Source organism: Callorhinus ursinus, unplaced genomic scaffold, assembly GCF_003265705.2.
Source record: "Callorhinus ursinus isolate GAN/ISIS: 27379988/994484 unplaced genomic scaffold, GSC_fseal_2.0 scaffold3, whole genome shotgun sequence".
Lineage (NCBI taxonomy): Eukaryota > Metazoa > Chordata > Mammalia > Carnivora > Otariidae > Callorhinus > Callorhinus ursinus.
The window spans coordinates 64,216,080-64,243,953 of NW_027397065.1; the positions used below are offsets into that span (position 1 = coordinate 64,216,080).

The following is a 27,874-nucleotide window of genomic DNA, read 5'->3' on the forward strand; positions in this document are numbered from 1 at the left end:
AAGCATCAGCAAAAATATTGATGTGGTGAAACTGAAACAATTTCAGTGTGAAGTAAAGGTTCTTTAAACATAAAGAGCTCCTACACTAAGATTATCCATTTAAGATTATGACATATAATACAAATATATAATCCAATAATTTTTTAAGCCTGATTGAATTTGCTATGTAAAGATAACATAGAACACAAAGTAATTTGTCTTCCATATTCAAAACTAGGAAAATATAAATTCTTCCACAATACTGATTTTATATAGGGCTTTCATGATCAGACAGTCTGATAGCTAGTATTTTGTTAATAGCAATATCCACTGGATTTCTGAAGTCAAGAAACACCAATACTATGTTAAAAGAATCTGAATGAGTGGTGAGACCTGAAAAGAACAAAAAACAGCTTAAAAATAAATAAATAAAACACAGCACTAACTGAAAAGGATGATCATGGATTAAATCCTGAATTGGGGGAGAAAGTCCATAAAGAATATTACTGGCTTGGGGCACCTGGGTGGCTCAGTCGGTTAGGCATCTGACTTTTGGTTTCAGCTCAGGTCATGATCTTAGGGTCATGAGATCGAGCCCTGCATGAGCTCCATGCTCACTGATGAGTCTGCTTAAGATTCTTTCCCTCTCCTTTTCCCTTCCCCTCTGCTCCTGCCCTCATTTCCAATCTCTCTCTCAAATACATAAAAAATAAAATAAAACCTTTAAAAAATAAAAGAATATTACTGGCTCAACTGGCAAAATCTGAAAATGGACTGTATTAGGTAAGATTGCATTCATGTTATATCTCCTGAAGCTGATGACTGCATTATGGTTTTGTAAGAGACTGTCCTCATTCTTAGAAAATATATATATGCTGAAGTGTTCAGAGGTAAAGAATTATTGTCGTATCTCAAAATTACTATCAAATGATTCAGAAAGAAGTGTGTCTATGGAGAGAGAGATAAAATAAATGTAGCAAAATGTTAGCAAATGCTGAATGAATGCAGGTGCAGAGAATATAAGGGAGTTCGCTGTACACTCTTGCAATATTTTTGTAAGTGTGAAATTTAAAACAAAAGTTTAAAAAAGCAAATATAATAATAAAAAGCATAACCAACTAAGGTCATTCAGAATACCAGCAAAGAGTCCTAAGTATCTCAAAAATTCAAGAGTCTCAACATACTATTGTACATTTTATTATGTGATTTTTTTTTAAAGATTTTATTTATTTGAGAGAGAGAGAATGAGAGAGAGAGCGCACGAGAGGGAAAAGGGTCAGAGGGAGAAGCAGACTCCCTGCTGAGCAGGGAGCCTGATGCGGAACTCGATCCCGGGACTCCAGGATCATGACCTGAGCTGAAGGCAGTCACTTAACCGACTGAGCCACCTATTATGTGATCTTGATGATGATGACCCTGAGTCATGAACCAGGTAAATATTCATTAGTGTGTTTTATTTCAGGACATAGGGAAGAACATAGCATATTCACTTATAGCATATTTTAGGAAAAGTTCTATAACAAATAGCCAAAAATTTTTTTTAAAGGATATAGGCTATGGTTATTTAATAAATTCCCTTCCATAGCCTATGGTACTCTCCTGAACATGTCAGATGGATGGTATATACACTACTACATCAGCATTAGTTGCTAATCCTTAGTAACACTGATATGTCTTTATTATGTCAGTTAGTCCTCATATCAATGTTTTGAGGTATTAGGTAGTTGATGCTACCTCCAATTTACAGATGAAGGAACTGAACTTAGATAATATAATTTTCTTTTTTATGGACTAAAACCCACCCTGCTTAACAGTTACAGAATACTCTTAACTCCAGTTAACTCTCTTGACATTACAGGCTATTGGTTCTTAGGGAGAAGAGTCAATATGGATTAAAACAAATCATCCCTACTTAGAGAATTGAATACAAGTTCATAGTCTACCAACAGTAACTGGAAATTTATTCAAGAGACAAAATTATGAATAGATGGGTATTTTACAGTAATGACAACCTAGGAGATGGATTCTTAAGCGTTTAGGACAAAAAATTTAACAAGATGAATAAAGAACTACTATTCTCTAATCACAATGTCATCAAATGATAACAAATTTGGCTCTTTTAGCAAAACATACTTACCTGAACTGGATGAATGAGACCTTGGTTTAGGGTCAATGCAATGACATTCAGGGCAAAGTGGCGTACACTTGATTGGGTGTGAAAAAATGCTTCAAGCACCTGTTTGAGGTAAAGCTGCATGATGGAACTACTCATCCCTGAGGATACATCACCCATTTCCTTTAGATCTTCCTGTTTTGCAACTTTTTTCCCTATAAAAGGAAGTAAACATATTAAGAATGTGTATGTTAACTTTATGAAATACACCAAATTAGGCCACAGCCAAAAGCACAAAAACTGTAGCTAGTACTCTGGCTCAATGGCTCTTCATCTTTCTTGTGTGTATGTCTCTGTCACAGGCACCTTTGAGAACCCGAGGAGAACTATAATCTCTATCCTCCTGCAAAATGTTAATGTCTGCACATACATCAAATTTTAAAAACTATTTTAGGGAGTTTATAAATACCCTAAAGCCTAGCTATGGACTTAAGGACTCTTCTTTAAGAGAATTTCTTCATATAATAGATAAGGAAATTCAGGTGTCTGAATTAAAAAACAGAGAGTATCCTAACTGTAGCCACACTGTGAAATTTAAAAATAAATTTTTACTTACAGTCTCTATCTGCTTGTTGCATCCTTGTATCCTCTTCTTGTAGGTAGGTCTGGAGGTTTTTTAACACTTGTATTTTTAAATTTACTGAAGAGTTCTTATCAGATAAAATGTTATTATATAGATTTTTTACCTCTTGCTCAAACATTAGACTTGGATGCTGAATAAAGGCAAATCCTAAAGAGAGAAAAAAATATCTGACATATTCATATTAAAATTATATATAATACTTAATGAAAATGTTGATAAATTATGTAAAGAGCTCCTTATTTCAAAAATTAAAACTTAAAATGACTGGAAGAATATATATGCTAGTGGCCTTACCCAGAGAAGTATAAGAGCAGGTACTTCTTTCCCCATGAATTAAAAACAAGAAATTGCATTTCAAAGGAGAATTTCACACAAGAGGAAACCTTGAGGAGGGAGCAGGGCCTAGTGGCTAGGGGAGTGGATTAGGAGTCAGGTGTCTTGGGTTCTATTCCTGGTCCACCACTGACTTGTAGTGTGACCTTGGGTGAGTCACATAATCTCTCTGTGCCTCAATTCTCCATCTGTAAAATGGGGACAATAATATTTACCACCCACCTACCTCAAAGGGATGTTTTCAGGATTTAAGAGGTAAAGTCTGCAAACATTTTTTAGATCCCTAGCAGAAGGTACTACATTGGCATTATTAAAAAATAATATATATTTATCCATTTGATGAAACAGAATAATTCTAGAATAAACTTGAGCTAACGATATCTTCTTTTTAAATGGCATTATAATAAAGCCACAATGCTGAATCTTATAACCATAAGTTAATAAGTAGCAAAATAATATTCATGTTTATTTATACAAAATGCTTATTTATGTAAATAAGATGAAGATCCTTAATGATAGCAAGTATTACTGATGCCAAATAACAAACTAAACTCAAAGCATAGAGTGATCAGATAACTAATCCAAGGTCACACAGTATAACAGAACTATGGCCCAAGCAAGATGTCATTTATTAACTGGTCTAGAGGCACTATTTTCTACATAGTGCTAATTTTTCAAGTTAAAATTTGCACTATTTGTTCTCTGAATTAACACTGTAAGTTTTGCCACTTCATATAACTTATATCCAGACTGAATATTAAAAGGTACACATTTGGCTTGAAGGTTAACACTGTACTAATATAACTCCCTAAAGTAAGTGATATCTCAATTTTTAGTAGATTCGCTATATGTAATTTTCTGAAAGGGATGAAGGAGGAGTAAGATACTAAGATTTAAATTTATTTAAAGAAATCAGGAAATATTTAGTGAGGTTTGGGTAACTAAAAATTTATTACTCACTTTTGTTCAAAAGACTAATATGAACAATTGCTCATACATATTAAATTATAAAACTCGCTAATGCTACCAAAATAAAGTTTCTCTGATGAACAGAGAAGTTACATGACTTGCACAAGGTCACCCAGAAAATCACTGGCTGAGCCAAGAATGGAACCCAGGTGTCTTAACCCCCAGTCCTATATTCTGTATACCAAATCCTACTGTGAATAGAAACATATTTAAATAAAACAACAGTTTAGACTCACATTATTGCAAAATTTGTTCAACCTCTCAAACAACCAAAACCATAAAGAAATTTAGACTTAACTTACCTAGACCAATGATGGCTTTTGTTTGTACTTCTTCATCTGAATGTTTTGTAAAATACATCAATAGTTCAAGTACTTTATCCTTTATATTAACCTAAGGGGAAAAAAACCACATTCAAGTGTATGAAGAAGAGTAACTTTGATCAGTTTTCAACTATAAAGGAAAAACCTAAAAGCAAACAGTGAGAACTTCCACATGTGAACTTTACTAAAGAATAAATCACCAATAAATTTATAAATCCATAGATTTTAGAACAGTGACATTCAAAATAAATCTGTGACAAAGAAGTTTGTATAAGAATACAAATTAACATCCTGTTCCTTCACTGAGAAAAAAAAAAAAAAAGTCAGCTGCTTACCCAGTGTGCCTACAGTTACAGAGCTGATAAAACTTGTGTAAGCTTCTTTCTTTTTTTTTTTTAAAGATTTTATTTATTTATTTGAGAGAGAGAGAATGGGAGATAGAGAGCATGAGAGAGAAGAGGGTCAGAGGGAGAAGCAGACTCCCCGCTGGGCAGGGAGCCCGATGTGGGACTCGATCCCAGGACTCCAGGATCGTGACCCGAGCCGAAGGCAGTCGCTTAACCAACTGAGCCACCCAGGCGCCCAAGCTTCTTGTTATAAACCAGTAACAAACAGTTTGTAGATCAGAGGCTAGTCTGAGGACCATGTTTTGGGTTGCACTGCTTCAGAATTCTCATTAAACCAGACTACTCTAATGCTGCTTTCATCCTGGGTCATTAGTAATTTTCAGTTCACAGGGTTACACAGTCCTATTTTTTATAGCATACTAAGTAATTAATATTAGAATCTTTACCTTACTGTTGCCTTTAAAATCCTCTAGATCAAAATCAAAATGCCGACATAGTGCTCCAACAGTGAAAAGGGATCTGAGAAGTGCTGGTTTGTTTGTTAGAAGTGAGGTGTTATTTGGGTCTTCCTGGTGCTGACTTTTTAATTTTGAAATGGCACCTATTAAGATAAGTAATATTTATTTACAAGAAACCTTTTATCCTTGAATTATCTTTAAGTAATTACTCCCAAGTTGTTATAATTAAATTTTACTAATGGTTCTAAGTATCACACAAATCTAGAATTATGAGGGCATACCTTACAGGCTAAAAGAATTAATAGAAGAAAAAAAAAGATATTTAAATTTTATTTTACACAGTGGGCAAAAAACTTACCAACATTTAATATGAGGTAAATTTCTGAAGGAATTACACTGAATTCTTAAGGAAATACAAAAGATACTAGAAAATACTGCTTCTGAGAATGGACCAGAGGACAATCACACCTCTTAAAATTCCCTCAATGCTGTCTTTATCAGATGTGTTTTTCTTTTTCTTTTAAAGATTTTATTTATTTGATAGAGAGAGAGAGAGAGTGAGAGCAGGAACACCACCAGGGGGAGTGGGAGAGGGAGAAGCAGGCTTCCCGCCGAGCAGAGAGCCCGATGTGGGACTTGATTCCAGGACCCTGGGATCATGACCTGAGCCAAAGGCAGACGCTTAACAACTGAGCCACCCAGGTGCCCAGATGTGTTTATTAAAAAGGAGCTATACCAAAAAAAAAAGGAGCGATACATACTACAGGATGTAGAAGGACAATTATTATTATTATTATTATTATTTTAGGAGGACAATTTTAAAGCCCAGGCACTGAACTTACCATAGTATCTATTGAAACAGGCCCACACAAATTTAAAATTTTGTGTCACTTTATTTACAACTGCCCCAAGACAGCTCACACAATGTTGCACTACCTAAAAGATACAGAAAAATGTTAGTTTAGACAAAAGTTAAAGACAAAGGTAAAAACATATGATTTAGTTAGCATTTATGAATTTTATACTAATCAATGCGAGATGGTAAAATGAATGCTTACAGTCATGCCATACTTGATGATAAGCTTCATTAGATCTTCTTCAATAGTGGCAAGGAAAGTTTCACTTGGATGCTCCATCAGTGGTACAACCAGCTCTAGGATTTTTGCAACATTGCAGATAACCATGAAATCATTTTGTGTCTACAATGATAAAATCAGTGCTTTATGAATATCAAAATCTAACAAGAAACATATATACCTTTATGTATTTGGGGGCTGAGGTATTACATATGTAAAGTTTCAGTTAAAAAAAAAAGACTATTAGAAAAGAGCTTTTTTAAGGTATGGAAGGAAGAACATCAGACAGTGTCAGGAACCTGGATTCTAGCCTCTGCCGCTAACTTACCATGTAACCTTTGGGTCACTTAATCACAAAACTACAGTTATTCTTTTTTTTCCCCTAAAATGTAACACAGGCCAATTTTGAACAAAGGTGTTTAAATATTAACGGAGCATTTTACTAAGTTTGATACTGTTTTTAAGATTAGTATTTTTCAAACTGGTGTATGTTAACCTAGTAGTTCTCAATTGAGGGGTGAGTTTGTCCCCACAGGATATTTGGCAATATCTGGAGAAATTTTTGGTTGTCACATTAGGGGACTTGGGGGGGTACTACTGGTATCCAGTGGATAGAGACCAGGAACACTGTCAAGAATTCTACAATGCTCAGAATAGTTCTTGACAACAAATAATAATCTGGCCCTAAATGTCAATTCTGCTAAGGCTGAAAAGGCTTGTGTTAATGCTTTTTCTGACAGATGAAAATACAGAATCCCAGAACTAAGTATAAGACTTCTTTATTTTAAAATCTGAAATATTGAATTTCTAATTTTAAAAAAGGTTAGAACTTTGATTAAAAACAAAGCAGTTAAAAACAATAGGTAGAACATTAAAAACAAACAAACCCAAAAGGTTAGTAAAGAATTTATAATAGTCTCTTTAAAAAAAAAAAAAGTTTCTTTCCACCTACTATCCTCCAGTCACCCAGTTCCCTTGTCCTAAGGCAACCAAAGTTACAAGTTATTTTTGTGAAGTAAGGCATTCAACATTTTTTATCTAGTCAAGTTACACTCTTTAGTCTTAGCAACTGGTTATTGACACTCATTTTGGACTCTTTGAGCTTATTACCTCTCACTAAATAAAAATATTCCCACCTTACATTCATCCATCTTTTCAGCATACCCACAGGATTAAATAAAAACATAAGATGAATACTCTAAGTAACACAGAAATCCTGTCATTTCCTGCCCTCTCCCACTCCCACTTGCTTTAAACAATAGATGGATGAGTAAAGTCGTCTAGGGATGAAGAGTTTTTGTTAAGATAAATTCACCTGAGAATCACAGCTAAAATTTTACTTTGAAACTACCCTTAACATTTCTGGCCTAGAAAGTCAAGTACAAGAAATAACTTAAAATCTAGAAAAAAAATTTAAAGACAGAAATCGTGAAGGAAAAGAGCAGAAGAATATACTACTAAGAAAAATACTTGAAATGACTATAACATAAGATGCTTCAATATCTAAAAAACTTAAAAGAGTTTTCAAAATAGGAAAGAAAAAAGCTCCACAATTCAAAGGTAAAATGGTCAAATGATATAAACAGTCAAATCACAGAGAATTAAGTACAACTGGTTAATATCATAAAAAAGATGCTCAACCTTCTTGGATATCAGGGAAGGTAAAATGAAGCAGCAATGAACTATTCCTTCACACCTGACTGGCAGAGTATAAAAATGACACAGACTGTCATATACTGGTTTCCAAAGAGGCTATAAAACATGTCCACCAGCAATTTGGAAAAATCTATTAAAAAAACCAAAACCAAAAGAACATTCCCTTAATCTAACAAGTCCATTCCTCAGGATCTATCCCAAAGAAAAAAAAGCACCACTATTTAAAGGTATATGAATAGCAATGTTTATTAAGGAATTGTTTGTAGTGTCTATCAATAGGAAACAATGTAAAAACCTGCCAAAATGGGAAATGGTTAAATAAATCATAGGACATCCATAAGATGGATAATGTATACATATATAATATGTACGTATTAATATGATATGTATATAACATAACTTGATTTTAAAAAACTGGTCAACCGGTTATATATGGGTGTGTGTGCACAATTACAGAAGCAGGAATATAGTATGTAAGGATACTCCAGGTTGTTCATCCTGAGATGAAGAAGAATAAAGATGAAGGGAGGTAGGATACAGAAAACAAAAAAATTTAAATGTGTCTAGCATATAGTCGATGGCCTTATTTATACAAAACTTTGTACGTATGTGTATAAAACTTTCCAACATTCATCCTTCCCTTTAGCATACCCACAGAATTAAGTAAAAAATATATTTATAGATCCTTTTTAGTTCATGAGCATGATGGTAGGGTGTTCACACTGTTATGGGACATGTGCTTCCCTCAAACCTTGTTGCAACCTCGGCACATTACCTGACATGATTAAAAAAATATATATGCACATACCTGCGTACATATACACATACACACACATAAAAATTATACAAGATGTTTTCAAAGTAATCTTGCTTCAAAGTAATATTGGTTCAAGCAAGGCCTATTCACGCAAGTTATATTATAGACTAGTTCTTAGAAGCAAACAGACATGGGGTTAAATTCTAGCTTTGGGACTGGTCAGCTGTGTGAAACTGGGCAAGTCATTTATATTCTCAAAGCTTTAGTTTCTTATCTGTAAAACTGAGATAATAATGATACCTACTTCACAAGGTAAATGAGCTAATGCATGTAAAATTCTCCATAGTACTGGGCACTGTGCTCAATAAATATTAGCTATTATTACTGGTCATAGATTACATATTAATCAATTTGTTTCTGGATCCAATACAAGCCCTAAAAAGAGAATTAGGATCCCAGAAGTATTATATGTTGTTTTTATATATTTATCTTCTGGTACTTTCCGAAGTTAAAATTTCTCAGGTTTTTCATCTAGAACTTGTTAATTTAGATCACCAAAAAATGAGACCTTAGCAGCAAAGCAAATCTAATAGAGAAAACAGTTAAAATCAGTTCCTTAGGAACACTGGGAACATAGTAAATAAAAAAATTATTTACATTTTAAAGTTTTTAGACTGTTTCAAAATTTAGTGTTTATAATAAGCCACTTAACTCACCATACTGTCATATAAATTGCTGGACTATTTTACATTAGCAATGTTTGATTTGATTTTCACATTTAATCTTCGAAAAACAGAGTATGTGCAACATTAACTTAAAACCACCACCTAACATCTCTGATTGACTAGATTTTCCATATTCAACATATTGATGTATTATAAAGTAAATATGATATACTCATAAGAAAATATATTGAAATGACAAACGAAAAGCAAATTTAGAATCCAAAAGACAGTAAATTTCTCAATGAGAGGAACTCTGCCTCATCCACCTTTGAGGTCTTAGCAGTAGTTACAACATTTAGTAAGCATTTACTGAGGGTTTGACCTGAGGAGCTTATGGAGGAAACGAAGCCTGAACTTCATTTATAATACATCAGAAAAAACAACAACAACAAACAATATAATACATCAGAAAATGATGTCTGTAGATAACTTGCCACAAATATTAGAACATATATTTGAGTACATGACACAGTTGATCAGTGAAGCTGTGGACGACACAATGTGAACTCTAAACTGAAAATACTACATGGTAAGACAGAAAGGTAGGACAACTCTATACTTACACTACATTTAGTGGTAAGGTATGGCTGCATAGTCATGGCATGTTTAACCATGAGCTGAGGTCTTATTTTGCTGAATAAGAACAAAGTGGTTATGCAAGCTACCAATCTTCCAGAATTCACACCTTTATTGTCAGAGTCTGGAAAAACAGAAATAAGATACTAAAATATGACAAGGCAGTGGAAATTATACAATTATTTAAATTACTCAATATCATCCCCTGAATTGATTTAGTACATGCTTCAATAAAAGATTAGCATTTCTTACGATGCTAGACTTCCTACATTTTTTTCTCTTATTATACATATTACATATATTAAGTATAAAAGACAAAGAGGCTGTGCTATGGACGGCAAATTTTACACTAAGGGGTGTAGGACTGAAGTTAAAAAGTAGAATGGAAGCTAAGTTTAGGGATGGGTTTTTGGGAATAAACATGGTGTTGCTTATATCTAAAAATGGATGGAAGTAAGTATGGGAGAGTTAGCAAAGGGGGACAAAAACAAATTAGCTGAGGTGATACTGTGTTTGAGGGTACTGGGAAAAAAGAGATGCTACCATGGTAGAAGAATGTTAAAAGACTGCAGTGACAAATTAAGAAGCTGGACCAGTGCTACATCAGAAAGGTAAACAAACTACTGCTCCAGTGGGAGGGAAATGCTGCTAGTTAGGAGATATAGTGGTTCTTAGGAGGCAAATCAGTTTTTAGAAGAGATCAGCAATTTTTCAACACTGACAACAGTATCACCCTTAAAATCTAGGATAGGCAAAAATAGGGGAAACAGAACTAGGAGATAAAAAGAAAAAGAGGTACACATGGAAAATGAAAAAAAAATTAAAGAAAAGAAACTGCATATAAAATATAAAGGATATCAACAATTTCCTTAGGTGCCATAATGGTACCTCTGTAAGGCTCCCAATTCTGGAGAATGACCAAGGCTGACTATTGTTTCTCATTAATGTACATTAGGATATGGGAAGTAATGTTAGTCTTGGGTGCTTTAAGCAATAGATTATCAATTATTACTTTTACAGTTTTATATGATTATTTACTTATATTCTGATTAATAACTTCAAATTTGTGACTGGTAAATAATGTAATAGATAATATAAAATATTAAGTATTTAAAGGAATTTGTCAATTTAAAAAATATTAACCGTTTTATCTAGCTCAAGATTAAACACATTTTATATAACAATTATAAATGATATTAGGAATGTACTACAAATCTTTTAAAAACATTTTTATCATAGTTAAAACAATTTCATTTTGAGAGAAAATTTTATATCATTTAAGAGATATCAAACAGTTTTTGGATGAGTGCAACTAGCTAAATACATATTAGCACCTGGACTTTTATGTCTGTTCAACATAACATCTAAAATTATATGCTACTGAAAGATGTAGAAGAGATGAGGCCTATGCTTTTATTATACTGCTCTAGATAATCTTAGTCAACCTAAACAATATAATCTAGGATGCAACATCAAACAAAAAACCCCCTTCATTTAAAAGTGAAGTAGTTAATTATTAGGCTAAGCAGAACCAGAAGCAAATTGAGAAATGTGCCCAAAGTATTTTAAAATATCTTACAAAATCAACTTAATGACCAATATATAAAATGTCTTACCAGCTAGAGATTCCTCATATTTAAGAATGTGCTCAACTAGGTTATCAACAAGTTGAGTACAAGCTTTCTTCACAGGTTTATATGAGGAATCCTCTTCAGACTTCAACAACTATATATGTATATATATAAAAAAAAAAATCCCAGTATAATTATTCATTAGGCAATAATAATATAAATGCATTAAATGTGTCCATAAAAAGCTTTTCAGTTTGTCATTAACAATTAATATGGAAAATGCAAATAAATAAACAAAAAATATAGAGCAAATGTTTTAAAATATCTTATAAACCAGTAATTTACAAATACTTTCAAACAATGTTAGTATGAAGTATTTAAACTGCTGTGTGTAGGACCTGAGGTAGGATATGAGAGAAATGAGAAAGGTGACCTTCCTTAATGCTCAGTGCTAGCTGGATTATTTTAAAGAATTAGAATTCCATTCTTCATTATTTCAAGTCCTTTGATAGCTCAAAAAAGTATGAGTTAATTACATTTTTTTATAAATTGTAACTTCATCTGAATTGCACCTTCAATTTTATAATTATAAAACATGAGGCTAGATTTCTTTTCTGTATTATCCTTTGCCAAATTATTAATAAACAATGTAAGAAAAGTGTTAGGAATGATGAGGAGAAAAGATCAGTCTAACTACAGCCAAAAAATAAAACAAATTCAAACTTTTATAATCGTAAGTCAATTGTAAAGTCATCTATGGTCTATTTGTTTTGTTAATACAGACTAGCTACTACAACTCTGGAGATATTAAAGAAGTTGAAATGTGTATTTGATTTTCATGAAGAGTTCCCGTGCTGTCCAATGTAACTTGCTGCAATGATGGAAATGTTCTTTATCTGTGCTGTCCAATATGGTTGCCACAAGACATATGCAGCTACTAAACACGTGAAATGTTGCTAGTATGACTGAAGAATTAAAATCGAATAAAAACAAAAATTCAAATTAAATTAAAAAAACATGTGGCTAGTATTGGATAGCTCAAGTTTAAACTTTCGCTACAAGATGCACAAATGATTAAACAATTGACAGCAATCAGGATAACATAACACATATGTTGCCCCCATCCTCTTCAATTTAAATAAATCAAAAAAGGAAATTCCAATTTTCAGTTTCAACTCTGTACAGCTGGATTCTAATTGTCCTACTCCATAACTCAATTCCTTAAGCAGCTACTAAAATTGCACGCTAGCCTTTTCCAGGCAGGAGCAGAAAACGATCCCCTCTTCCTTATTTCTTCTTTCCCTCTCCAAGAGATCAAGTATACACAAAAGTATAAATCCTAGATTTTGGTTCATGACACACCATTAATACTGCTATGTGCTCTTTTGTTTACTTATAAAAATACTGTACTACGAACCCAACTCGAGAACAAGAATATTTCCATGGACTTTTATTTTCCCAATGTGTTCCTTCCCTTATTCCACCTTCCTGTGTCACTTCAAGGTAACCACTAACAGGAATTTTATAATTTCCTTGCTTAAAAAAATTGTGTAAACTGTATACTGTTTATAGTTTTGCCTGATTTTCAACTTTCTAAAAGGTATCATGCTAGATGCAGTCTTCTGGGACTTGCCTTGTTCACTCAACATTATGTCCCTAACTGTAATCCAGGTTGTTGCAAATGACTGTATTTTGTTCATTTTAACTGATAAGCAACAGGCTACTGTGTGTCCATACTGCAATTAATTTAGCTATTCTGAAGACAGGTTAATTACACTTTTTAGTGGCATAATGAGCATTCTTTTATTTGTCTCCTGGCACACATATACAAGATTTTCTTAGGTATATACTTGAAGTGGAATTGTTAGGTCACAGGTTATATAACTGTTCAACTTTATGCTGTGTTTTTTCAAATTGGTTACAGAATTAATAGTTTAAGAGATACTGTTTAATCTATCTCTTTTCCATTATTTATCATATGACTTCTCAATTTCTGCCAATCAAATGAATGTAAAACATAGTCTTGATTTGTATTTTCCATATTATTAATGAAGCTGAACACTGTATAAGCCATATGTGCTATTTCTCATATGAAATGCCTATTCATGGCTTTTACTTATTTTCCTACTGGGACTCTTGCATTATGTTAGTTTATAGAAGAGGAGTTCTTCACATATTCTTAATAATGATCCTTTTTCCATGTTTCATGTGTGTCAAATATCTTTTCCCAGTTTGTGACTTGTGTTTTTGCTTTAAGATGTCTTTTGATTCAAAAATCTACTTCCTTTCAACACAGTGAAATTTATCAATCTTTTAGGGTTAATGGTTTTGGAACTGAAGAAATCTCTCCTTACAGAAAGGTCAAAAATATATTCACATATATTATCTTCTAAAGGTTTTAAAGATTTTCTTTATATGGAGGTGATTACTGAGTTAAGTAGGAATCAATTCTTTTTTTTTTTTAATTTATTTGAGAGAGAGAGAGAGAGTGCATGCACACGTGGGTGCAGAGGTAGGGGGGAGGGCAGAAGGAAAGGGGAGAAAGAATCTCAAGCAGGATCCCCACTGAGCACGGAGCCTGACAGGGGGCTCGATCTCATGACCCTGAGATCATGACCTGAGCAGAAACCAAGAGTTGGACACTAGCCAACTGAGCCACCAAGGGGCCCCAGAAGTAGGAATCAATTCTTAAAAAAACAAACAAAACAAAAATACCTTATGGGTAGCCAATTGTCCCAGCTCCATTTACTGAGAACTCCATTCTTTCCCCATTAACTGCAGTGCCACTTCTATTTTATAATAAGTATATCCTAAATACGTGGAGGCTTATTTTTGGGCTGTCTTACTCTATTGGTCTATTTAGTACCACACTACCTTAACTACTGCATCTTTAAAAATAAGTCCTTATATTTGGTAAGGCAAGTCAGTTTTCCTGCATTTTCAGAAATGACAATTATTTTTAGTTCTCTGCTTTTCCACATATATTTTACAATCACCTCAACATATCTGAGAACTGTTTTTTTTTTGTTATTTTTTTTAAAGCAGGCTCCACACCCAGCATGAAGCTTGAACTCACGACCCTGAGATAAAAAGTAGCATGCTCTACCAATCTGAGCCAGCCAGGTGCCCCTTGATGACTATTTTTATTTTGATGAGATCTCTAAACATATTCCCATTTTGCATGATTTTCATTTTAGGTTTATAGTTATTTTCTGTCAGATTTTATTCCTAGTTTATTAGAAGTTATCATTCAAAACTATATTTTATCAAAAATTTTTCCTGTGTTCCCTGGAATGATTACTTATTTCTTCTTCTTTGGTGTTAAATCATACATACACACTTATGTTAAGCCAGCCTTATGCTTATATATACATAAGTGCATATATATACATATACATATGTATACATACACACATATCTGTATCCATCTTATTTTTGATGTATTTCAAAGTAAATTATAAACGGTATACTCTTTTTTTCCCTTTGAGATAAAATTTACACAAAATGAAATGTACAAATCTTTAGTGTTCATTTCCTCAGTTTCATTAAGTGCATTTGCCATTAGAACTCAAACTCCTATCAAAATACAGAACAGTGATCATCTTTAGCTTATATCAGAATCATCTGGAGAGACTATAAAAAATACAATGGTGGGCCCACCCTCAGAGTTACTGGGGTAAAGCCTTAGAATTCGTATATCTAACAAGTTGCAGATTAAATCTCAGCAACTTTTAGAACCACTGATAGACTATTACCATCATCCTTGAAAGTTCCCTCATGTTATTCCCAATCAATCCCTGACGCCCTGCAATCACTCTTCTGAGTTTTTCCAATACAGATTAATTTTGCCTCTCCTAGAACTTCATATAAATGGAATCAGAACATGTATTCTTCTGTGTGAGGCTTCCTTCACTCTGCATAATGTTTTTATTATTCACCTAAGTTGTATTATCAACAGTTTGTTCCTTTATGATATGGAATACTATGAAACTGTGTGGGTATATCAGTATTTTTACTCATTGACTAGTTGATGGACAGTATTTGATTATAAACAAAACCAAATTGCTCCTTCAACACTTTAGAAATCTCCTCAGCTTAAATATCCAATTTCATGCCTGAAGTTCTACCTTTCACAAAACACTAGAACAAGAACACAATTCAGTCAAGTTCTTTGCCACTTTATAACAAAGACAGCTCTGTTGTCCAATAGCATGTTTCTCATTTCTGTCTGAGACCCCATCAGAATGGCCTTTGCTGTTGGTACGTCTACCAACATTCTGTACATGATTATATGTATTCTCTAAGAAGACAAAAGCTTTCTCTACAGCTTCTTTTCTCTCTGAGCCCTCACCAGAATTGCCTTTCAATGTCTCTTGAAATATCAGCTTTTTCTAGTATGCACATCAAAACTCCTCTAATCTCTACATATTATCCAGTTCCAAAGCCACTTCCACATTATTTGTTTTCAGCTGCATCTTATTTTTGGTACCAATTTCTGTCTTAGCTTGGGCTGCTATAACAAATACTATAGACTAGGTGGCTTAAACAGAAATTTATTTCTCATAGCTCTGGAAGTTGGGAAATTAAGACCAAGGTGCCAGCATCATCTGGTGAAGATCCTTTTCCTGGCTTGCAGATGACAGTCTTCTTTATACTTATATGGCAGAGAGCAGAGAGAAATCATCTCTCTTGTGTCTCTTCTTAGAAGGGCATTAATCTGATTCACAAGGGCTCCACCCTCATGACCTAATCATCTCCCAAAGGCCCCATCTTTGTATCACACTAGGGATTAGGCTTCAACATATGAATTTTGGAGACACACAAACATTCTGTCCAGGAATCCTCTTGAGGAAGGAGTCCCATACTCTATGGAAAATACACTGTTAATTTTTTCCCTAACCTATGGTCTTTCATCAGGTTAACTGTACACTGGAGAAAAGGAAATGATCAGACCTTTTAGGGATTATTAGATGCTGGTTCTGAACTGGCACTAATTCCAGGAGACCCTAAAGGTTCCTTTAGGGTAGAGGTAGAGTTTGGAGGTCATGTGGTCAATGGAAGTATAAATCTAGTCTGTTTCACACTGAGTCCAGTGGGTCCCCAAACACATCCTGTGATTATTTCTCAGTACCAAAATGAAAAATTGGAATAGATATACGCAGCAGCTGACAGAATCCCCACATTGGTTCTTTGATCCATGCAGTCAGGGCTATTATGGTGGGAAAGGCCAAGTGGAAGCCATGAGGAATGCTTCTACCCAGCAAAATAGTATATTGAAAGCAATACTACATTACTGGAGGGGCTGTCAAGACTAGTACTATCATCAAAGACTTGAAGGATGCAGAGATGGTAATTCATACCACCTTCTCATTCAACTCACTTATTTGGCCTGTGCAGTAGACAGGCAGCATTTTGTTCTTACTGGAACAGACACTCTGGATACAGACTTGCCTTCCCTGTATGCAGTGCTTCTGCCAAAACTACCACCTGTAGATTTATAGAATGTCTTATTTACTGTCAGGGTATTCTACACAGAATTACTTTTGATCAATGAAGCAAGTGGCTTGATAGAACATGGAATGGACTTTTGAAGAGTTACATATAGCACCAGATACGTGGCAATATCTTGCATGGCTGGGGCAAGATTCTCCAGAAGACTCTATATGCTCTGAATCAGCATCCAATATTTGGAGCTGTTTAGCCCACAGCCAGGATTCACAGACCAGAAATCTGCAAGGGGTAGAAATGGGAATGACATCACTCATATTACCTCTAGTGACCCGCTAGCAAAACTTTTGCTTCTGGCAACTTTATGCTTTGCTGACCTAGAGGTCTTAGTTCCAGAAGGAGCTTCCACCAGGAGACACAACAATGATCCCACTGAATTGGAAGTTAAGATTACCAACCAACTACTTTGGGCTCCTCATGCCTCTGAAACAACAGGCAAGGAAGGGACTGGGGTACTGGCTGGAGTGACTGACTAGACTACTACTCTACAATGGAGGTAAGGAAGAGTATGTCTGGAATATAGGAGATCCCTCAGGGCAACTCTTCATATTACCATCTCCTGTAATTAAGGTCAATGGAAGACTATACCAACCCAACCCAGGCAGGACTACTAGTGGTACAGACCGTTCAGGAATGAAGTCATGGGTCACCCCACCATGAACCAAGACCAGGTGAGGTCCTTGTTGAAGGCAAAGGGAATAGACTGTGGGCAGAAGAACGCAGTCATGACCACATTACAAGGTATAAAAACAAAAACTTTACCTGTCATGAGCATTTCCTACTTAATTTTTTCCTCCTATTCCTTACCATAGAACATAAGATGTATTGACTTCATATCATAGTATATTTAAGTCATGGAATATCGAGGAGAAGAGTAAATATCACTCAAGGACTTAATTTTTTCTCCTGGGAAAGAGGTTAGTGCATTTTCGGTTGTATGCAGGATAGCTGTATCATGTTAGGTGGAACTATGACCTTGTTACTGTTTTTTGGAAATGAAGTATGGTTAAAGAGATATATATAGGTGCCAAGTTGGCAAAGTAGATTTGTGATGGTTAATTTTATGTGTCAGCTTGACTGGGCCATGGAATGCCCAGTTATTTGGCTAAATATTACTTCTGGATATTGGTGAGGATGTTTCTAGATGAAATTCACATTTGAATTGGTGGACGCAGTAAAGCAGATCATCTTCTCTAATTTGGGTGTGTATCACACGAGCCATTACGGGCCTGAATAGAACAAAAGGTGGAGGAAGGAAGAAACCGACTACTGTTTGAGTTGGGACATCAGTTTTCTCTTGCACTCCAACTGGGATTTATACCATTGGCTACCCTGGTTCAGGCCTTCAGACACAGACTGAACTACATCAGTAGCTTTTCTGGACTTCTAGCTTGCAGACAGCAGACTTTGGGATTTAAGAGCCTCCACAACTGCATGAGCCAATTCCTTATAATAAATCCTTTTCTCTTTCCTCTCAGTATCTTGTTGGTTCTGGCTTCTCTGGAGAACCCTAGTACATGTCCCTTCCATGTCAATCCCTGGCCCCCTGCAACCACTCTTCTGAATTTTTCCAATACAGACTAGTTTTTGCCTCTCCTAGAACTTTATATAAATGGAATGAGAATATGTACTCTTCTGTGTAAGTCTTCTTCACTCTGTGTAATGTTTTTATTGTTCATCTAAGTTGCTGTATGTTTCAGTAGTCTCTTCCTTTAAGATGTAGGGTACTATTAAATTACATGAATATATCAATTTTCCTATTCATTCAATGGTTGATATAGCATTTGACTGTAACCTTTAAGGACATCTTGTTTTAGATTACAAAGGCCAGGAACACATGAAATATAGGTTATTCAAGTTTTTTCAACTACCTGTATTTTCTTTTTTAAAGATTTTATTCATTTATTTGAGAGAGAGAGAGAGCAGGCGCACTCGAGAGAGAGAGCACTTGTCAGGGAGGAGAGGGGCAGAGGGAGAGGGAGTAGCAGACTCCCACCTGAGCAGGGAGCCCAACATACATGGGGCTTGATCCCAGGACTCTGGGACCATGACCTGAACCCAAGGCAGATGCTTAACCCACTGAGCCCAAGTGCCCCACCTGTATTTTCTTATAAATTAAAAAAAGGACCATAGTCTTGGTTCATAAGCAATGAAAGTGAGTGGCACTAGAAAATCAATTCAATTTTTGTGCACCTGTCATAGGGATATGATAGTGGTTTAAATTAATTAGACTACTTTAAGATTTTTTTAAAGATTTTATTTATTTATTTGAGAGAGAGAGAATGAGAGATAGAGAGCACGAGAGGGAAGAGGGTCAGAGGGAGAAGCAGACTCCCTGCTGAGCAGGGAGCCCGACGTGGGACTTGATCCCAGGACTCCAGGATCATGACCTGAGCCGAAGGCAGTCGCTTAACCAACTGAGCCACCCAGGCGCCCCAAGTTAGACTATTTTATACAAATAAAAAAATACAAGGACTTTCATGACAGAAATTTTTCTTTCACATGCTACTGAAAAATGGCAAAAAAAGCTATGAATTCATTAAAGGTTATGAAGGCAATGAATACGCATACATTTAAAGTGTGTGTATGTATATATAACATATTAAAATTATTTAGTTGGTGGACAGTTTGGTGCATGTCTGATTTTGAAGCTATAGTACTCTAAGTTTCCTTAAAAAAACAAACAAACCACATTTCATGAGTTGAGAATCACTGATCCATAAACTCACTCAACATACAAATAATAAAAATGAGATACAGTGGAAACTGGATGGAGTGGAATGTGTATATGAGCTCATGCGGAAATAGTTGAAGTGTGTTAATTATTTTTTTTTAAGATTTTATTTATTTATTTGACAGACAGAGAGGGGGAACACAAGCATGAGAGCAGGAGAGGGAGAAGCAGGCTCCTCACTGAGCAGGAAGCCCAAGGTGGGGCTCAATCCCAGGACCCTGGGATCATGACCCGAGAGGAAGGAAGACACTTAACCAACTGAGCCATCCAGGCGCCCAAAGTGTGCTAATTATTGTTTAAAAAAAAATTCTTTAAAATAAAATATATATAATTCTTTAATTATATATTTAAAAAATATATATATATATGTGTGTGTGTGTGTGTGTGTGTGTGTGTATATATATATATATTTTAAAACTCTACCCCCAGTGTGGGCTCAAACTCACAACCTCAAGATCAAGAGCTGTATGCTCTACCAACTGAGCCAGCCAGGCGCAGCTATGTGCACTAATTATTCTTGACTCAAGAATTTCCAATGATTCTATAGTAGTCCATTCTCTATATCCTTCCTAGCCTCTCTTAAAAGTTATGCATACATGTTATAACTGCTATAACTGTTACATGCATCTATAATAAATATTTTAAGCTTTATTTCTTTCATTAAACTAAATTCTGCTAGTCTAATGACTGTATCACAAAGTCACAGTGTAACTGATAAACTAAACTGTTGTCAGAAACTAAAGTAAAATTAGACAATAGGGAGAAAGAACTAAATGAACAACTAGCTGAAGAGGACTAGAAAGTAAAGATATAAAGACCAGAGAACTTCCTGCTGAGAGATTCTAAATCTAGTCATCTCCTTTCTGCTTCTAACTTGCCAATAATACATATGGGTATAATCTTAGATCCTTTTTTGGAATACTAAATAATGACATTTCTGATAGCGACAATTAATTCGTACTCACTTATTGTAATTATCAGATGAAACATGTGGTTGTAGAGTCCTTTAGAAATTATTACGTCCCATCTGGAATGGCTGACATAAATATAACTAAGATGGTCACAATACTTTGTAATATAGAGCTAATTATTTGACTTAGGAGGGAAATGATATCAAATATATTATGTAAAATTATGAAATAAAAGATGATATATGGAAGATGATTTAGGAAGAGAACTTAAGATATTACAGACTGAAGAACATAAGCAAATACCATGAAGATGTTTAAAAAAGGCATCTTAAAAAATTTTTTAAAAGCAACATATTACTACACACCATCAGATGGGTAAAGTTAAAATGAATGACAAAGGGGGGTGGGAGGGATGGGGTGGCTGGGTCATAGACATTGGGGAGGGTATGTGCTATGGTGAGTGCTGTGAATTCTGCAAGACTGTTAAATTACAGATCTGTACCTCTGAAACAAATAATGCAATATATGTTAAGGAAAAAAAGAAAAGAAGATAGCAGGAGGGGAAGAATGAAGGGGGGGAAATCGGAGGGGGAGATGAACCATGACAGATGATGGACTCTGAGAAACAAACTGAAGGTTCTAGAGGGGAGGGGGGTGGGGGGATGGGTTAGCCTCTTGATGGGTATTAAAGAGGGTGTGTTCTGCATGGAGCACTGGGTGTTATGCATGAACAATGAATCATGGAACACTACATCAGAAACTAATGATGTAATGTATGGTGATTAACATAATAATTAAAAAAAAAGAATGACAAAACCAAGTATTGGTGAGAATGTAGAACAACTGGAACATTGCTGGTAGAAATACAAAATGGTTCAGCGATTTTGGAAAGAGTCTGGCAGTTTCTCACTCACCACATGACCCAGCAATCACACTCATACAAATTTACCCAAGAAAAATAAAAACACACATCCACACAAAAACTTGCACACAAATATTCATGTCAGCGTTATTCAGAAAAGTCTAAACTGGAAACACAAATCCATAAATTTGTGAGTTCATAAAGAAATTACTATACATCTGTACTACTGATAACAGTCAGCAACAAAAATGAATAAAATATTAGTATACCAGCAACATTTTGCTAATTAAAAGAAGTCAAACACAAAAAAACTACATGTTGTATGTATGATTCCACTGATACGAAATTCTACAAAAGATGTAACTGTAGTGACAAAAAGTAGACTGGTAGTTTCCCAGGGCCAAGGGAAGAGGACCAACTACAAAAAGTCACAAAGCTTTGAAGGGTGATATTCTGTATCTTGATTGTGACTCAAGAAAATAATTTTGATGACTGCTAAAAATATTGTTAAACATACAGAAGTAAACAGAAATAAATGGACTTAACTAGCTGTAGATTGCTGATATAATCAAACAGAAAAAATTTATTTCAAGAAGGGCTTTTAATGGGGTGCCTGGGCGGCTCAGTAAGTTGAGCCTATGACTCTTGATTTTGGTGCAGGTCATGATCTCAGGGTTGTGAGATGGAGCCTGTTTAAGATTCTCTCTCTCCCTCTCCCTCTGGCCCTCCACCCCCTTCAGAAAGAAAAAAGTAGACTTTTAATAATATATCTTTAGTAAGCTATAGATAAAAAGAAATGCAAAGCAATCTTAAAAACTGTATCCAATAATGTTATTGTTAATACAGTAGGGCAAAGCAAGTAAGAAATTATGCTCCTTTCCTTGGGAACCAAGATTTTTAGCCTAAAGGAAAGAATAAAACCAAAGAAATAGACTTCCATAATAAAAAATTTGAATAAAACAATCAATATAAATTCTTGATTTATTTTTGCCTTTCTAAAAAACACATTATTTAGCTCTATCCTCTGGAAAAGGCCCAAAGCTATGATAACCCATCAGCAAAGAACATCTGCAGCATCCAAATCCAAATTAGGGCTCTTTGGAAAAATGGCTGATTTCAGGTTTGGGGCAGAAAATGTGCAAGTTGAGTCTAGGACATCTTGTAGAGGCAAAAAGTGATCAGTTACAAAAGAGTAATAAGGTTGTATCAAAAGGATACAAGACCGACTGAAAGGGGCTACCACTGGGCAAAGATGGGACAATCTGAACTTCAAAAGACTTATGATTGCAACGTTTCAAATACAAAGACAGGGCAGCCAACAGGTGGCTCAGTTGGTTAAATGTCTGACTTGATTTCGGTTCAGGTCATGATCTCATGGCTGTGAGATCGAGCCCTGTAAAAGGCTGGTGCTGGGCATGGAGCCTGGTAAAGATTCTCTCTCTCCCTTCCTTCTGCCCTTCCCCCTCCTAAATAAAATAAAAAGACATACAAATCTGTTCATTTATGCTGATATTAAAAAATGAACAAACTCATTATAAGGTACACCAGGTTGACAACATCTAAACTGAAAGATCACTGAAAGTAGGATAAACAAACATTATGTGCCTCCTGATGTGATGCAGTAATATTCAGCATCATCTATGAAGTATCTTGTCTCCTACTCCCAAAACTGAACTTCAGTAAGGCTCTAGATCTAAGAGTCTACAGGAAAAAAAAAAATGGCGAATAGAGGAACAACTTAAATGACACCAGAAGGAAAAGATCTATGAAATCTAGAATGTGGGACATTCTATAGGAAAACATGTAAGTGGCATGAAAAAAAAGGGGTGAGGGGTCGACTATCATAGATTAAGAGAAGAGACTTAAGAGCCGTATCAACCAAAGCAACTGCAAACCAAATATACAAATACATTTTTGAGACAATCAGGGAAATATGAACATTGAATAGGTAATTAGATATTAGGGAATAACTTATTAATGTTTATTTTGATATAGATGATAATGATATTCTGGTTACTTTTTAAAAATAATTTCTGTTAAAGATAGACACTAAAATGTTTATGGTGAAATGATAAAAAGTATGGGGTTTGCTTTAGAAGTATTATAACCAAGAAAAAATAATTTAAAAAAATATAGGGGCAGGATTAGAGATAAAGTAAGATTGGGAAAATGCTGATAATTTTTGAAGCTGGGTGATGGGTACTTCTATCTATTTAAAAATTTCTGAAATAAAAAAATTCATAGGAAGATAAACATTTCCATTATGAGATTTTTAAAGAATAACAATTGTGGTTTAATTCTGTACTATTATAGGAAATTCTACACACTTTTATAACATGTCAAATAATGTAAATATGTATTTAATGCAATCCATAAATCTGTAGATTTGTCTAATATTTAAATTAAAGGGATAAGAAAAAAATAATTATCTGGAAGGCAGAGAAGACAGAATTTCAATTACTGATTTAGAAAACTTACTTATAACAGGCAATTGAATAATTGATTAAATAGGGATATTAACCAACACATTCAGCCTAATATACTGAAATAAATGTTCTCCCTCAAAAGGCAAATTCTTAAAAAATAACTGAAAAGGTTCTTTTAAATCATAAAGCTTACAAAGAACTGACCTTCTATTAAATTTCATGTTATTTGTTATCAGGAGTCAAAGTAACACTCACGTTTTGAAGGAGTTGCTCAAACCAGTCATATCCAGTATCTCTGCATGCTGCAACCTAAGCAGGAAAATATGGTGAAACTATCAAAATTAGAAATTTACTTAAAAATCTGAAAAACAAAACAAAAACCAAACCTTTGCTATGTTTTAGCCTGAGGTATATAAATGTCTCAATGCTCTCCTTTAAAAAATTATTTTTAAAGTAAACTGTTCTTTTAATAAACCAATAATTTACCAATGCTAAACAATTTTATTTTAAAAACACTTAAGATATTCAAGAAATTAGTTTAATGTATTGAAATTAAATAAGGTATTACAGGACAGGTGGATGGGAGGATGGGTGAAATAGGTGAGGGGGATTCAGGAGTGCATCTGTTGTGATGAACACTGGGTGATGTATGGAAGTGCTGAATCACTATATTGTACACTGGAAACTCTTATTACACTGTATGTTAACTAACTAGAATTAAATAAAAACTTAAAAAATATATGATATTACATTTTGAATAATAACTTCAATTAGAAAAATCTGTAAGGTTTAAAACAACAAAGAGAAATGTTTGCTTATTATTTTCCTTCTAGATAGCAGATTTAAAGGCATGAGTGAAACAGAGATGAACTTGTAAATGACAATACAAAACTTATGTTCAAAACATAAAAAGTATTCTGGGTCAAAAAAGTTTATAGCTTATGTGTATAATTAAACATAATGAAACTAATCTTAACTCATGTTTTCTGAAAAAGTACTATCTCATTTGAGGTTGCTATCCCTAAGCTACTGTTACCTATTCATCCACTTCTCCTCCCCCTCTCAGTTTTCAATCAGTGGAGGAATATGGAAAATTTCAGTATCAGTGCTTGTAAGTGAACGAATGCCAAGAAGTGGTTTTGTAGAAATACCAATCTCATCTTCTTTGCAGCCCTTGAGTATCTCCAGAAATGTAAAGTAAGGGAAGTACAGTTGACCCTGAACAATGCAGGGTTTAGGGATGCTGATCCCTTGCACAGTTGAAAATCTGTGTATAACTTTAATTTCCCCAAAACTTAACTTTTAATAGCCTACTGCTGACCCGAAGCCTTACCAATAACAAAAACAGTTGATTAACACATATGTTGTATGATATATGTATTATATACTATACTCTTACAGTAATGGAGTAAGCTAGAGGAGAGAAAATAGTAGTAAAAAAAATCGTAAGGAAGAGAAAACTGTATTTACTGAAATAAATCCGTGTATAAGTGGACCTGTGCAGCTGAAGGGTCAACTATAGTAGTATTAAATGTCAAGATTAAGCATCATTAAGCATCAATGATTACCTCACCATTGTCTCTCTCTTTGTATGAGGGGGTAGGCCTAAACTAGGTTTGCACCCACAGGGACCACACCTTTGTTCGAGTCCTTACCACATCAGTGATGTTTAAAATTTTCCTTGTCATTGCTTCTTTGTCATTGTGTGGAGTTGGAGTAAACCAGAGTTTTTGGAATGTTTCATTTACTAATTTCTAGAAGAAAGAAAATTTCAAACTACACAACTACAACAAACATGGCAAAATTCTCAATCCCAAATTCTCATTAAAACCTAAAACAAAGTTGAGGCACCCGGCTGATTCAGTCACTAGAGCATGCAACTCTTGATCTCTGGGTCATGAGTTCAAGCCCCATGGTGGGCAAAGAGTTTATTAAAAAAAAAAAAAAAGTCTCAAACAAAGCTATAAATAACTAATCAAAAAATAAACTACCATGAATTTTTGGCATGAATTTCTGTTTTTAAAAGCAATCAATTAGTTTCTTAAATTTACAATCTTTTTCAATTGGTAAAAATTTTAAATAGGTGATACTATGCCTAGCCTAGGAAATCTGCATAGTATACCCTCAAATGTTTTTGATCAAACTAAAAAATATTTTTACTACTTTTGGGGAGAAGTTGCTAAAAACAAACACAAAAGCAAACACAGGGACAATCATATACACATAAATTCTTTAATGAACAAGATCAAACTTTCAAAGAAGTATTTATTAACTTAGAAAACCAAATACATACCACCTGAAAATTAATTTGATAATAAACTTCCTGCATATAATGTAATCACAATGACATTAAATATTATAATTCCATTGGTTGAGAAAGATCAGATTTTATTTATGTAAGATCTAGAAATAAAAATGTAAGAAAGTATGTCTTTTTTGAATTTATAATCTAAAAACATTGACTCACTTGTAAAGGTTTTATAAGTCATATTTTACATATATATCAACAAATTTAGATACAATAAACATTAAATTATTTAAAACACTAATGAAAAATGAATTTTAAAGTAGTCACCAATTCATCTTACCTTAATGCCCTCTTCATCATTGACTCTGCGAATCATTTTTACACACATTTCCGTAATTTTTGGAAATGTTGGTTGTTCAATACAGATGTCTCTTAGAATCTTTATTACCCTTTTCCTGACACTGATACCAGTATCCTAAGAACAGAAAAGTATTTTTAAATATCAGAAAAAATCAAGCTGCTCAGATGTATGAAATGTGATAAAATGAAACTAGAAAATAAGTACCATCAAGCAGTCTATTGACTTTTAACATGATAAAGATGGTCTATATATTTCCTCTTTCTATGCTTTCTTATTGTTACTACAAATATGGGTTATTATATTGTTTTACTTTTAAAATATGATATCCAAGACATGCAAAAATATTAAACAGCACTGAACACAAGACTAGGACATAAGCTCACCAAAATTAAATGGGATAACAAATATGAAGCTTTTAGAATAGTGGCACTTAAACAGCATATGAAGTATTTTTTTTTTTCTTTAAAGATTTTATTTATTTATTTGACAGAGAGAGACACAGCAAGAGAGGGAACACAAGCAGGGGGAGTGGGAGAGGGAGAAGCAGGCTTCCCGCTGAGCAGGGAGCCCGATGTGGGGCTTGATCCCAGGACCCTGGGATCATGACCTGAGCCAAAGGCAGACGCTTAACGACTGAGCCACCCAGGCGCCCCTGAAGTATTTTTTTTTAAAGATTTTATTTATTTATTTGACAGAGAGAGACACAGAGAGAGAGGGAACACAAGCAGGGGGAGTGGGAGAGGGAGAAGAAGGCTTCCCACTGAGCAGGGAGCCCGATGCGGGGCTTGATCCTAGGACTCTGGGATCATGACCTGAGCCAAAGGCAGACGCTTAACGACTGAGACACCCAGGCGCCCTGCATATGAAGTATTTTTAACAAAAGTGTTAAATCTAAATCTAATCGAACCATTGTCCCAATCATCTTATAGTTAATAAGAAATACAAGAAACGAAAGAACAAATTAAACAAAACCATGAGGAAATAATAAGACTGACCTTGGTCTTTTTAAATGAGTCAATGTCATGGGGGAAGTGTATAAAAAAGGGAGAATACTCTAAATTTTATTTTATTATTTTTTAAAGATTTTATTTATTAATTTGACAGAGACAGTGAGAGCAGGAACACAAACAGGGGGAGTGGGAGAGGGAGAAGCAGGCTTCTCGCTGAGCAGGGAGCCCGATGTGGGACTCGATCCCAGGACTCTTGGATCATGACCTGAGCCGAAGGCAGCTGCTTAACGACTGAGCCACCCAGGCACCCAATAGTCTAAATTTTATTTATTTATTTATTTTTAAAAG

The 27,874-nt window shown here is 34.5% G+C and overlaps 1 protein-coding gene and 1 non-coding gene across 4 annotated transcripts in view; one reads left to right on the top strand and one right to left on the bottom strand.

Annotated features, from left to right (window-relative positions):
• NIPBL (NIPBL cohesin loading factor) overlaps positions 1-27,874 on the bottom strand; it is a 201,984-nt gene that overhangs the window by 11,828 nt on the left and 162,282 nt on the right. For all 3 annotated transcript variants that reach the window (XM_025867377.2, XM_025867379.2, XM_025867378.2), the window contains 11 exons: positions 26,556-26,690; positions 25,623-25,721; positions 24,223-24,276; positions 11,572-11,680; positions 9,943-10,079; positions 6,224-6,364; positions 6,008-6,101; positions 5,154-5,308; positions 4,340-4,430; positions 2,709-2,882; positions 2,117-2,307 (listed from right to left, as the gene is read on the bottom strand). In XM_025867377.2, coding sequence (XP_025723162.1) covers positions 2,117-2,307; positions 2,709-2,882; positions 4,340-4,430; positions 5,154-5,308; positions 6,008-6,101; positions 6,224-6,364; positions 9,943-10,079; positions 11,572-11,680; positions 24,223-24,276; positions 25,623-25,721; positions 26,556-26,690 — 1,380 coding nt within the window. The remainder of the gene's footprint in view (positions 1-2,116; positions 2,308-2,708; positions 2,883-4,339; positions 4,431-5,153; positions 5,309-6,007; positions 6,102-6,223; positions 6,365-9,942; positions 10,080-11,571; positions 11,681-24,222; positions 24,277-25,622; positions 25,722-26,555; positions 26,691-27,874) is intronic.
• LOC112820519 (small nucleolar RNA U13) lies at positions 8,580-8,683 on the top strand. Its single transcript, XR_003207182.1, has one exon. It is a non-coding gene; the product is annotated as a small nucleolar RNA U13 (small nucleolar RNA).